This window comes from Lactuca sativa, chromosome 4 (genome assembly GCF_002870075.4).
Source record: "Lactuca sativa cultivar Salinas chromosome 4, Lsat_Salinas_v11, whole genome shotgun sequence".
NCBI classification, from domain to species: domain Eukaryota; kingdom Viridiplantae; phylum Streptophyta; class Magnoliopsida; order Asterales; family Asteraceae; genus Lactuca; species Lactuca sativa.
Genome location: NC_056626.2, coordinates 369,884,720 through 369,899,385, shown reverse-complemented (window position 1 = coordinate 369,899,385; position 14,666 = coordinate 369,884,720). Strand labels below are relative to the sequence as shown.

At 38.9% G+C, this 14,666-nt stretch overlaps 1 protein-coding gene across 1 annotated transcript; it reads left to right on the top strand.

Annotated features, from left to right (window-relative positions):
• Positions 1-1,945: 1,945 nt before the first annotated feature.
• LOC128133724 (uncharacterized) lies at positions 1,946-4,223 on the top strand. The gene is made up of 3 exons (XM_052771253.1): positions 1,946-2,358; positions 2,491-2,634; positions 4,172-4,223. Exons 1-3 carry the CDS (start codon positions 1,946-1,948, stop codon positions 4,221-4,223), a joined length of 609 nt encoding a protein of 202 aa, XP_052627213.1.
• The last annotated feature ends 10,443 nt before the right edge of the window (positions 4,224-14,666 follow it).

The window sequence follows — 14,666 nt, the reverse complement described above, 5'->3', positions numbered from 1 at the left end:
CAAAGTTATTTACAAAGCAAATCCAGTAAGTAGGCTTAGTTTTATTACAATTCCGTTTTTTTTACTAGAAATTTTTCTTTTTTGTTTTTGCCTTGCACTCGCCGAGTGCACTCGTGCCGACTCGGCGAGTCCATCGCTGTGTTAGTCTTTATTTTTTTTTATTCCGTTTTTGTTCCTTTTACGCGTTTCGTTTCTTTTGTTTCGTTTTTTTTTCAGCTGTTTCATGACCCGAGGATCGGACACACCTCTAGTACCACCATTGGAAAACCTGGAATCCGCACTAAAGAGAAGCAAAGCAAAAGCCGTAGGAGAAACCGCAACTTCAAAGAACTCACCACTCAAGAACTTGAAATCCGTTTTCAGCAAGAAGAAAGGCAGCAAATCAGGAGCATCCAGTGCCTCGTTAACAATTGAAGAACCAATTCACGAAGATATCGAGTACGAGACCGAGGAAGAAGAGCATATTTCCGAGCACGAAACCGATTCCGAAGAAGAGTTAGCTATCACTATGGCTAACATCGATGAAGTCCCCATGGGGGAGTGGAAGAAAAGGATGCGTGATGACACCGGGCCGGGACTTGTGCAACCCGCAATTCCCGCAACCGCTACGTTTGAGCTAAAAGGCCATATTCTCGCTCAACTCAAGGAGATCCCTTTTTACGGGAGAGATCATGAAGACGCTTACAAGCATTTGGACGAAGTAAATGATGTGGCCGATTACTTCAACGTGCCTAATATTCCACGCCAGACCCAGCTTCTTCGAATGCTTCCTGTCACGTTTAAAGGCGCTGCAAAAGATTGGTTAAAATCACTTCCTCCCGGATCGGTCACCACATGGGCCAAGATGAAAGAAGAGTTCATTGACCATTTCTGCCCACCTTCCAAGATAGCCAAGCTAAAGAAAGCCATTGCCAACTTCGAGCAACAACCCGGTGAATCTCTTTATGAAGCTTGGGAAAGGTACAAAAGCCTACTTAGAAATTGCCCACACCATGATCTTAATAGCCAACAAGAGGTCTCCATCTTTTATGATGGAGTTAATGTCACCACAAGGCAACTACTCGATTCACAAGGCCCGCTCACCCGAAAGCCACCTCCGGAAATAAAGGAATTAATTGAAGAATTCTCTAAGCATTCTAGAGAATACCACAATCCGAGGAATGAAGTGTGTCGTGGAGCAGTAAACTCGGTGAACGATGGCATGGCGGCGGTAATAGCTAAACTCGATAGCCTAGACCGAAGAATGACGAAAATGGATCAAACGATCCATGCTATTAGGGTAGGATGCGAAAATTGTGGCGGCCCCCATCTTACCAAGGATTGTGATCGAGATGAGAATGGAAATAGAAAGGCTCAAGTATTCTATTCCAGTGGCGATAGATACGATGAAGACTGGAGGAAACCGAAGAAGGAATGGCTCCCATACGAAGAATATAAAAAGGCTAAGGAGGAGAAATACAAACAGAGGGAGAGGGGATTCTATCAAAAGGAAGAGCCGGTGACGGAAAAGAAGGCAAATTTAGAAGATCTACTCACAAGGTTCATAACCGCGTCCGAGAAAAGACATAATGATCACGATGTAGCAATGCAAGAAACCAAAAACATGTTGAGGAATCAGCAAGCTTCCATTCTCAACATTGAGAAACAGCTGGGACAGCTTGCACATCAAGTGAATGAAAGAAGACCGGGTCAACTTCCGAGCAACACCGAACCCAATCCAAGAATGGAGAACGTGAGCGTAATAACCTCCAGCAGTGAAGAAAAACTTACAGAAGCACTAAGGATATCCAAGAGGAAGGAAGAAAAGGTAGAAGAATCGGAGCCAGCCAAACCCGACCCGACTCGCCGAGTCACTCCTATGGACTCGACGAGTCCATGCGAAATTGAGAAACCTATCAGTTCTTCGAAACCTTATAAGCCTCCACTGCCATACCCAACCAAAGCCATGCCTGCTGAAAAAGTTGAAGCATACAGAACCTTCATGAATCATGTTAACACTTTACAAGTTAATGTGCCATTTGTGGAAACAATACTTCAAACGCCTAAATACTTCAACTTGCTTAAGGGCCTTTTTGCAGCTAGGAAGGATTTGGCAGAAGTTGCAGAAGTCTTGATGAGTGAACTGCCTAAAAAGAAGGGTGACCCAGGAAATATTGTGCTTCCGTGCCAATTTGGTAATAAAGTCTTCACACGAGCATTAGCTGACTCAGGGGCAAGCATCAATATGATGCCTTTGTCATTCTATAAGAAGTTGAATCTACCAGAACCAAAACCAGTGAATATGAAGATCCATTTGGCGGACAAGACAGCAATCCATCCAAAAGGCGTTTGTGAAGATCTCCTTATAAAAGTTGACAAGTTTATTTTTCCAGTAGACTTCGTGGTTGTTGATATGGAAGAAGACCCCGAAATTCCAATTATTTTGGGGAGATCTTTCTTGAACACCGCGTGTGCTTTAATTGATATAAGTGAGTCTACATTGACATTGAGAGTGGGTGATGAGGCTGTGACGTTTAAAGCTATTCCAGAAATCAAGCAAGAAGAGGAAAAGATTGATGAAGTCTCAATGATCCAATTGGATGATGAGATATTAGAACAAGAGCTTGCACGTTTGATGAAAGAAGACCCAAGCAAGTTTGTGATACACTATGAAGAAGAAGGAGATGTTAACAAGGACTTGGATGAATTAGAAAAGCTACTGGAAGGAGCCCACTCAGAAAAAACCCAAGAATTTATGGAATTCGTACCGACTCGCCGAGTCACTTTAATGGACTCGACGAGTCCAGTCGATTTGGGCAAACACTTGGCCGACTTAGATCTGCTTGTTACTAGTCCTTCACATACCTTGGATTTCAATAATATACAAGATTCTTTAGAAGAACAAACAGCAGAAAGAGGAAAGGAAAGGAGAGTCCAATACGCCGATGTAGCATGTCTTCATACGGTTCATCTTGAAGATGGGTTAAGCACCGGAACGAACGAAGAGATAAAGGAAAGGAAGGAGGAAGCTGATCACCTATTCACCACTAAACCTAGAGCATGGACCATTATGAAATATGAAGTTATTAAATTTAAAGAGAAGGAGGTTCAAGAGTTGGTGAAAAAGAAGGGGGTAAAGAAGAAAAAGAGAAAAAGGGAAGCCCAAGCAGTTGAAGATGAGACAATGAAAAGAAAAAGGGATGCATTAAAAAGGGCTTACAAGAAAAAGATCCACGCTTACAAGACCAAGTACAAATCACAAAAAGTTAGGCGTGCGTTCCCGATGCTCGAAGATGACAAAACGTAGATGGGAAGGAGTCTAGCTAATGACTCCTCAAAAAGAAGCGCTTGGCGGGAGGCAACCCGTTATATAGAGTTTGCTTTCTTTTACGTTTTGTTTTCTTTTTATTTTCCCTTCGTTTTTTTTAAAATCTTAATCTTCCAAATCATCGGGCATGTCTGCTTGAGAGTGTGCATAAGCTAAGTGTGGGGTGAAATGATTTACAATACATAACAAAATTTTGAAACTTATGCATTTTTTTTACGCGACTCGCCGAGTCTGACCACGACTCGACGAGTCCGCATGGATTTCAGAAAATAATTGACTTCGCGACCAGACTCGCCGAGTCTGACCATGACTCGACGAGTCGGTATTATTTACAGAAAAAAAATATTTCGAAATTACTTTTACATTGAGTAAGTAGGGTTTTAACCCTAAGAATCAGTTTTCACAAACCACACTCGTCGGGTGCCGCTATTTTCATTCTCTCTCAAGCATTCATCATTCTTCTTCAAGTTCTTTCAAATTTCTCAAGCCCAATCCAAAAAGGTAACAAATTTCTTCCTATTTTCTGTTAAGAGCATGATTATAAGGCCATCCATGGTAGTAATTGCATGAAAAACCCGTTTTTGAGAGGTATTAAATTTCTAGGTTTTCGATTTTTCATGAATTAAGTTGTTTTGAATGTCTATTTTGGCCTTAATACATCAATACTAAGTGTTGAGACAAAACCCTTGAAAAAATTTATAGGTTTTATGGTCCAATTTGTAGTGACCCGTCGACCGACTCGTGCAGGTTGCGCGACTCGCCGAGTCGGGCCTGGACTCGACGAGTCCAGTCGAGTTACAGAAAGCAGACATTTTTTTTTAATTATATTCTGTGTTTTCTGGGTTTTGTGCGTTTATTTTGCAGACATCATGTTCAGAAGGGGACAAACTTCAATTGGATCTTGCCTGCCGACTAGGGATCTACGATCAGCCCTTGGTTTCAACAAACATCTTTCGGGCCTTTTTAGCACAAGCACATATGGCATTTCCCGATGGAGTTACAAGCACGGGTTGGTGGAATACCATTGGAAATAAAGTTTACATCCCGAAGTCTGCACAGGAAGGGAGCATCCGATCCCCAACTCACCGCCTCATTCACCGCCTTATTTCCTCCACCATCAATCAAAGAAAAGATGATAACAAGGTTTCCAATCTTGACGTCTTCTATTTATGGAGTATAATTACACCCGGCGTCTTTTGCAACATCCCTTGGTGTATAGCTTCATACCTTTCGGAGGGTGCGGTCAAGGATCACAAAACCTCCAGTATTAATGGTGGGATGTTTGTCACCCGATTGGCTAACTCATTCGGGTTGATGAACCGCGGTGCATGGAACTTCATGACATTGATCCCGACACCTCCGTTTAATCCCATTCTTTTCCGAAGAGCACAGATTATTGAAGACTATGGTGGTGGCCATTATGCCATCCCAAATGATGACCCCGTTGTTGGTCCCGAAGCACCGGGAAGGAGGGTAAGATCAAGAAGAGAGCGGGATGTGGAGGACGAGCCGCCAATGATTCCGGTCGAAAATGAAGACGTACCAATGGATTGGTACAATGTGGAGATGAGGCGGATGCAGGATCAAATGGCGAGGGGGCTGAACTTTTGCAACCAATCCCATATATGACTTTTTGACCACTTCAATATCCCACATATTGATGGTGGAAATTACCCCTTTATTCCATCTTGGGATGAGGTGATTGCTGCGAGACGAAGTGGAGCCGGAGGAAGTGGAGCCGCCAATGATGATGAGGAGGACGAAGATTGATTTTTGTGTTTTAATTAAACAATTTTTATTTTTGTTTTGTTTTTATTCTTATTTGGTGTGTGTGACTTGTTTGAGATTTTATTGTGTTTAATGATTGTATGCTTTAGTTATTTTTCAGGATTGGATTAGGATTGCTTGCTTAGGATGGTTTAGAGTTATAGCTTGGATGTTATCACGAGTGAAAGCGAGTCAAGGAAGCGGAACTTTAACGTCAAAGTGTCGAGTCCGGTTCTTAGGGGGTATGGGCAATTGAGTCTAAACATGGGGAAGAGTTAGAGACGTTTTTAGAGGCTAAAACAGTTGCAAAATACCAAGTTTTTTTCGTTCAGTGGCCTACTCGATGAGTGCACTAAGCTGACTCGACGAGTCGCCTTGTATTTCTACATATTCTGAGAAGGCACGCTGGTACTCGACGAGTCCATCATAAGACTCGACGAGTCGTTCAATTTTTATACCGACGGACTGCTGATTTGATGCTGCTACTTGTCCTACTTGCTCACTTGTTCTTCCATATCCATTCTTGAAGATCTTACACTGAGTTCCGCGTATTTGGAGCGACCCACACGAGACGAGACACCCAAGGCATGGATGAGATGTTACCATGTCTAAAGTTGATTGAAGTTGGAGCTTAAATGAGAGTGATCAACCTATCCACTGCTATCCTAGGGGAGTTTGTTCCAATTCCCTCTTTAGTTTCTTTTTATGTTTTTATGCATCATGTGCAATGAGGGCATTTCATCACATAAGTGTGGGGTAGGGGGTTGGTTACATAATAGTCAATTTTAAAAAAAATTTGCATACCAAAAGTATTATTTAGGACTTAATTAGAAAACTTTGGTAAAAAAAAAAAAAAATTTAGGATTCGATGTTAGGATTGTGTTAATAATTGCATGATAACCCGAATGTTTAGTTGAGTCTATATACGTTCTAGTGCATTTGTGGCTTCCTTATTCTAGTGAAATCATGAGACAAAAACACGACCTTGCTCAGCTTGAGGGATGCAATATGTTTAGCAGCCTAAACCTGAAATGTATCCAGGAAAATTTTTATCATTAGCCAATAAAGGTTGAGATTGAGCGCCCCTGCTTAAGCATGTAGGGTTTTGAGTGAAAGAAAAAGTGAGGTACATGTAAAAAAAAAGAGATAATTACAAGAAAAGTTTGAAGAATTTTGGAGCAAATAAAGTGAAGATCAAGAGATCAAAATTCCAAGAAATCCAAAAAATTTGAAGATGCCAAAAGTCAATACAAGTTTGGTGAATTCAAAGATATCAAAGATCAAATTATCAAGGAAGTGAAGAATTCAAAAAAAAAAAAAAAAAATTCATAGTGGTATCGAAAAATTGTAATTTTTTAGAATATGTATGCTTGGGTTGCTCAATTAAAAATACCTTGAGGGTAAAGAGGTTTTTTGAGGATGGATTCGGAGGGTTGCATAAAATGAGCATAGTTCGGGGTGAGTGGGCGAATGTTTATGAGGATTGTGAGTATTTAGAGTATGGGAGGTTTTTAGGAAAAATTTTAGACACAAATGCATGTGTTGCGGTCTTGGCATAATGGCTGGGTTAGATTGGAGTTGTTATACATAATTCTAATGTGTTAAAATTCAGTTTTGCTTAAGGGCAAGCAAAAGACAAGTGTGGGGTATTTTGATATGTGCATATTTAGTGTGTATTTAGTATAGTTTTTTATTCATATATTAGCTAAATTATCGCATATTATGGACAAAAGGTACTTAAAAGTGTTAAATTATGTTTTTCAGTCCAAATATGAAGCTCGGAAGCAAAAGGAAGCAAGAGAAGCAGTTAGGAGCTCGAGAGTGGAATGAAGAAGGAAAAACACTAAAAAAAAGCTTCTACTCGTCGAGTCAGATAGCGACTCGACGAGTCCGGTCGAGGAATCAGAAGGATAATGACTCGGGATCCCAGATAGTTATCGCAATACGGGGAATGTGAGAGGGACTCGACGAGTCACCACTTGACTCGACGAGTCGGATCGCTTATTTAAAGATAACTCCACAGATCGAGAGGAGAGAGTTCTGGGACGATTCAGAAGTATCTTGCTACGATTGAGAAGCCTGAAAAACCCTAGAAGACGACAAAGGAAGCTAGAATTCGATTCCGGAGAGTAATTAAGGCAAAATTTCATCATTCCATTTATTCTTTTGTTTATTCATCATGACTAAGCAATTTGACTTTGATTGTTTGCTGTTATTTACTTTAATTATGAGCTAAAACCTTTAGACTTCTGTTTGGGGATACAAAGTTGACAATATGGTTTGATTGATTGGTAGGATTAATTCTAAGTTGGTGAATTTTTGTTATTTTAGCTTGCTAAAGAACCTTGTGTGTGAATAATAATTAATTTTCTGTTAATAGGAAGATAATTGATTAGCATGAACATCTATTGATTATTGCCCTCATATGATATATTGTGACCACATAGTTATATGTCTAGGATTAATGAATATGAAACTAGAATTAATAAGAAAATTGAGTAAATTCATGTGCAAGCTTGTAAGATGACTATCAAACAAGAGGTTAATTAAAAAGACTAAATTAGTTAACTATTGCAAGTCTAACTTAACCCGAATAATTAATCTAGTAAATATAATTAAATTAGACAATTGGTCACTGTTTGAGTTAGTTTATTTGCTAAGGATTAGGGTAGTGAACATGAACCTAATCACTTGAATCGGTAACCAACGAAAGAATTAATCCATTGCACTATTACCTTGAAAGTCAACCATAGAGTTAACCGAGTTGAACTAAACAGAAGTTCCTTTCCAATTATTGAATCTAGTTAAATCGTTATTTTCTAGCTTTAAATTAGTAATAATTAGTAAGTTTCTAGTCTTGTAAAACTAGAGAACAACCCCTGCTTTTTAATCAACTTAGATTAAATTAGTTTTTAGTTTAATTTGCCATTCCCTGTGTTCGATACCCTGCTTATTTAGCTATACCACAATTGATAGGTTCACTGCCTTTTGTGTGTTATTTGATAATTAAAAGTAGGTTTAAAATTAGGCTATATTTACTATGCTTTAAGTGTCGCTTATGTATATATATATATATATATATATATATATATATATATATATATATATATATATATATATATATTCATAATCTTTGTTGTGAATGTATTGGATTTATCAATAAATCCAGTTATAATGTTGATTGATATACTTATGAGAGATGTGTCTAGAATGGTCATGTTGGTTTGGTTGTTGAATTTGAGAAAGGCTATACGTCGAAATGATCATGCCTCCCAACTGTCTGGCCTGGCTGATCCTTATTTGATAGAACTCTTAGCACTCTTTGGGATTACTAAAAGATCTAGCTTTCATTACCAGATCATCATATATATTAACAAGTTATAGTATTATAGGTTAATACTCATTAGACTTGTTACTATCCAGATTGGATCCCTAGTAGAATCACCCATATAGATGTCTAGTCATCTGAGTAATTGTCCATGTGAGTTTTCTCACCATATTATGTGATCTAGTATATATACTCTATATTTTAGGATATAGTTACCCTATAGTATGCCACTAGGCTAGTTTTGTTAGTTGCCGATAGTATTGGATTATTGTATGTTGTAACGTTTATATGTATTGATATATTATGTGGGGATTTGAGGGCGGACCACCCTCGTGTTGAAGTCTAATATACTCAGGCGGACCAGCTTTATGATGAAGGCCAAGGTGCAATCCTGCTTTATGTTGTAGGAAAAAGGGGCCGACCAAATTCATACTGAAGGACAAAGGGTGGACCAACTATATGTTGAAGGCCATTATGTTTATGAATTCTATATGTATTGTGGTATATAGTATTTTGGGGAACTCAGTAAGCTTCATGCTTACTCAGTTGATTATCAATGTTTTTCAGGTACTTCATTGACTCATAAGAAGGGAAAGGTTCGAATGTACACACACACACGCAACATGTTTCTGCATAATGTAATTACACTATGATATTTTTTAATAAATACAAATGAAAAAAAATTGGGTTGAAAATGGTTGCGTTATAATTAGCGACTATTACAAAACTAGGTAAGTGTACCTAAGCGTATAACAATATAGCTATGGTATGACCAGGTTGTCGAACTCTAGGGAAACATGTATGATTCGTTTTAGAAAATTTAATTGTTAGTTAAACTAAAAAAAACAAAAAAGGAGAATTTGTTAAACTAAGCACAAAAACGAACAAACACAAATAAAAGCTAAGGAAAACTGATTTGGAAATAGATAAATGATAATACTTTTACTTAGACTTGGTTACCCGAATCAATTATGGTTGATTTCTATAAAGTGCAATGCATATTAGGCGTTATTCACTGATTAAAAATATGATTAAGCCACTTGGTCCACTTTTAACCCTAATGGTCATAAGGAAATTTAATACAATTTCCATGTATTTAACAATCACTATTATCAGTTTGTAGTTCATGTCATGCAAGACTCAATTTGAAATGTCTCAATGGTCATGAAAAACACTTGGTGCACAAAATTTTCATCTAATGCATCTTCATACACAATAAAGTTCATTACTTTGTTAACCTAATCCTAGGATTTAGTTCATCACTAGTTATAACAATAACAATGGTCATAAAAAGTTATGATTCAAGCAAACACAATCAGATTGGTCCTCTAGATAATATTAACTCAATAATAGGCAATAAAGATATAAACTTTCACACAAATGGGTATTTGATTAAACAAGCAAGATAATTAAAATGGATAATAATTGATGGGTTTGAGCCAAAAGAACATCATATGTGCTCATGCAAACCCTAAAGCTTGGATCTAGGTTTCTCTATTGTACATGTAATTCATCCAAGACTTATGAACCCTAGATCTAGCATACATATTTCAAAATTACCATATGAAAAAGATCTAGATGATTACCTCTTCAACAATAGCTTGAATCTTCTTGTCTTGGAGCTTAGAGTCACAAATGTCACTCCTCTAATGGCTTACAAACACCACACAAGCAAGAGGATGATATTGGAGAGAGGGGAGAGGCACAATTTCGGCTATGAAATCTTCTTGGGTTTCAAGTGGCCGAAAACGGATGCCCTAGGGGTTCTATTTATACTTGTACTGCTAGGGTTTCAGTCAAAAACCTAATGGATTGCTTAAGCCTTAAGTAATCTAAGGATGCTTCTAGAATAGGGCCTTTATGGCTGAAATTAGAATGGACACATCCCTAATTCCGTCCATGCTTAGTCCATAACGCTTCTCAGTCCAATATTCAACTATCACACATTTGACAGTTTAATTCTTAATTAATTATTGTCTAATATTAATTAAACTATATGATTTCCCCTTTAATATATTGTTCATATAATATATTAATAAACCATAATAACCCCCCCCCCCCCCTCTCTCTCTCTCTCTCTCTTCATAAATCATCCTGTCAAGTTGCTCTGGTGAAGGCAACCTAAAAGGACCATGCACAACGAGGTCAAGTACATACCAAATATAGTTACCGGCTTAGACACTAATCCAACAGTCTCCCACTTGGATAAGTCTAGTAACTACAAATGTAAGTACAAATCGATTAGCAATCGTAGCTCTCAAAGATGCTGTCGAAGTCTGATCTTTTCATTAACCTGTCCTTTAGATAAGGGATCATATGGTCCTCTGTTCTAGATATCGTGCGGACAATTACATGGAACATAGTCATACTTATTGTCCAACAGTTTGTTTCTCGATCTCTGATTCGTTTGCACAGAACTTCATTGAACACATCAATTCAGTCCTAACCGGGACCGACACATAAGTGAAACCAAATCATCGAGGGGCCCATATATCCCTTTTACCCTCTTAGGATAAAAGGAACAGATAAACTTCGACTTATATGCATTTTCCATTCACTCATCAAATCATGCACAACAATGTGTTTTATAACATCAAGTTACTGATGCGGTTACGCATTATCAATGCACAACTAACTTGTAAATAATAAACCATATATCTAGGTTTTAAGACCATATGATATTATCGTCTTGCGATCACTTGTGATAGATTCCGTGAAGTGATACCAGCAAGCGCGGGTTTAATCTAATGCTCAAATCAAATTCATAAGCACCTATGAACGTTGTAGCAAACCATTGCTATGTCTAATACACTTTAGACAATCTACAAACCATTTCATGGCAATCTTATTTCATACCTACTCGTAAAGTATGAGTGACTGTGGAACGTTCGAATAATCATATTATTCAGGAAGTTAAAACATGCAAAGTGAAACAATAGGTAAATAATTAACATAAGATAGTAACTTTACTTATAAATAATACTCGTTTATTTAATCATCAAATGTCAATTACATTTATCTATTACATGTTTCAAAGCTATCTAATCTAAACTAATATCGTCCTTCAGCCCAATGCTCCTAGCGTGCTGCAAGTGCTTAACCCTACTTAGTCCCTTCGTAAACGGATCTGTTGGGCTATCCTCCGACGATACCCTCTTCACTACGGGGAGTCCTTCTTCCACCCGATGTCGAATAAAGTGATATTTTTTGTCGATATGCCGAGATCTGCCATGATCTCTTGGCTCCTTGGTCAAGGCAACCACTTGTTCATTATCACAGAAAATTTCCACGGGCTCCTTTATAGCTGGCACAACTCCAAGGTCTCCAATGAAGTTCTTCAACCATATCGCCTCCTTTGACGCTTCGATCGCCGCAATGTACTCTGATTCGCACGTTGAATCAGCTACTGTCTCCTGATTGGAACTTTTCCAAGTCACTGATCCTCCATTTAGGGTAAAGACCCATCCTGACTGCGAATGGTAGTTGTCCTTGTCGGTTTGAAAACTGGCGTCACTATACCCTCGCACCCATTAATTCATCACTCCCACCGAGGACCATAAACCATTCCTTGGTCCTCCGAAGGTACTTAAGAATATTCTTGACTGCGGTCCAATGTGCTTTGCTAGGGTTCCTTTGATATCTGATGACCATGCTCAAAGCAAAGGCCACATCAGGGCGAGTACAATTCATAGCATACATGATTGAGCCAACTGCAAAAGCATATGGTACTCGGCTCATTTCTGCTATCTCGACTTCAGTACTTGGACTTTGAGTCTTACTCAACTTGGCATTACTTTGGATTGGTAACTCCCTATTCTTAGAATTATACATACTAAAACGTTTTATTACTTTGTCCAAGTAAGTATTCTGACTAAGTCCTATTAGTCTTTTACTTCTGTTTCTCACTATCCTTATTCCTAAAATATAGGTAGCCTCTCCGAGGTCCTTCATTGCGAAGCACTTCCCTAGCCAGGACTTCACTTACTGCAACGTCGGGATGTCGTTTCCTATGAGTAGTATGTCGTCGACATACAGTATGAGGAAGCTAACTATATTCCTACTGGCTTTAACATATACATATGATTTATCCTCGCTTCGTAGAAACCCAAACTCTTTAACTTTCTCATCGAAACAAAAATGCCATATGCGAGACGCTTGCTTCAATCTATAAATGAATTTTTTAAGCTTGCACACTCTATTAGGATGCTTCACATTGACAAAACCCTCTGGCTGACTCGATGTAAACATCCTTAACCAATTTCCGTGAAGGAAAGCGGTTTTGACATCCATCTGCCATATCTCATAGTCATGAAATGCAACAATGGCCAACATTACCCTAATAGACTTTATCTTCGCAACTGGTGAGAAGGTCTCATCATAGTCAACTCTGGGAGTTTGAGTAAAGCCCTTTGCAACCAATCGCGCCTTATAAGTGTGCACATTCCCATCCATGTCATTCTTCTTCTTGAAGACCCACTTACACCTGACCGTCTTACGACCTGGCACATTATCAACCAAAGTCCAAACTTGGTTATCGTACATGGACTGAATCTCGTTGTCCATTGCCTCCTTCCACTTTGCAGACTTTAGGCCTGCCATGGCTTCCTTATAGTTGTTAGATTCGGCCAAATTCACTAGTGTAATATCACTAATGAATGTATCCCCTTCTGTAGTAATATGAAAACCATAAAATTGGGGTTGAACACTAACCCTTTCGGAACGTCTAAGTGGTAAGGACTCGTCAATCGGTTCAACCGGAGTTTCCTCCTCAGGTTGAGTGCCAGCGTTAGAGGTTCGTTCATCGCTCGACTCTTGAAACTCTTCAAGATCGATTTGCCTCCCATTATCCTCTTGGCTTATGAGTTCTTGTTCTCGGAAAACCCCTCTCCTCGCAACGAAGACAACATTTTCACTCGGTCTATAGAAGAGATATCCAAAGGTCTTCTGCAAGTAGCTGATGAAAATACACCGCTCACTACGAGGCTCGAGCTTGTCGTGAGTCTCTCATCTTACGAAATCCTCGCAACTCCAAACCTTGATATGTGCCAACGAGGAAGCTTTCCCTATCCACATTTTGTGAGGTGTTTTGGCAACCTTCGTAGAGACTAAGTTAAGGATATGGGCAGCAGTCTCTAAGGTATACTCCGAGAATAAGATATGTAGCGAAGCACGACTCATCATGGTACAAACCATGTCTAGCAAGGTTCGATTACGCCTCATAACCACACCATTCAACTGCGGTGTCCTAGGTGGTGTCAATTGCAATAAGATTCCGCATTCCTTGAGGTAGTCGTGGAATTGAAGACTTAGGTACTCTCCACCTCGATCGAATCGAAGCATCGTGCTTTTCCTGCCCAACTGATTCTTCACTTCTTGTTTAAACTCTTTGAACTTTTCAAAGGTTTTTGACTTTTTCTTGATTAAGTAGATATACCCATATCTGATATAATCATCGGTGAAAGTCACATAGAAGTAGCTCGCATCCCTTGTGGTGGATCTAAAGGTCCCACACACATCGGTGTGTATGAGATCCAATAAACCCTCACCCCTTTCAAAAGTGACAGCGAAGGGTGACTCGGTCATCTTTCCAAGTAAACAAGACTCGCACACGTCATCGTCCCTAAGGTCAAATGACTCCAACACTCCATCCTTTTGGAGTTGGGCTATGTGTTTCTTGTTGACATGTCCAAGACGATAATGCCACAAGCATGCTTTATCCAAACCATTGGAAGAATCGATACACAACACATCATTTCCTAAATTGTCTACAACCATCACAGTTTCATATCTTCCATTACAAGGCAATGGTTCAAAATAGAAAACACCATTAAGATAAGCATTAATAGAACCCTTTTAATTATCAAATGAATATCTAAAACCTTGTCTATCCAAACCATGAAAAGAAATGATGTTTCTTTCCATATCTGGCGAATAGAAACAATTATTTAAATCTAATCCTAATACATTACTAAGCACTAAAGAGTAAACTCCAATCTTGGTGACAGGCGACAATATTTTGTTCCCCATGGTTAAGTTTATCTTCCCATTCTCCACATCCCTATTTCGTCTAAGGCCCTACAAATCAGAACAAATATGAAAACCACAAGTTGTATCAAGTACCCAAGAAAATAGCATGTGTAGAATCATTAGATGTAATAGTGTAAATACCTGCGTAGGACGACTTGATTTTCCATCCTTGATATCTTGCAGATATTTCGGGAAGCTTCATTTCTAATGCCCTATTTCGTGGCATTTATGGCACTC

Coding starts and splice junctions, on each gene's coding strand:
- LOC128133724 (XM_052771253.1), top strand. CDS start 1,946: ATGCCTGCTGAAAAAGTTGAAGCATACAGAACCTTCATGAATCATGTT. Junction 2,359..2,490: donor CTCCTTATAAAAGTTGACAA/GTTTATTTTTCC, acceptor ATTGACATTGAG/AGTGGGTGATGAGGCTGTGA. Junction 2,635..4,171: donor ATGAAAGAAGACCCAAGCAA/GTTTGTGATACA, acceptor TTTATTTTGCAG/ACATCATGTTCAGAAGGGGA.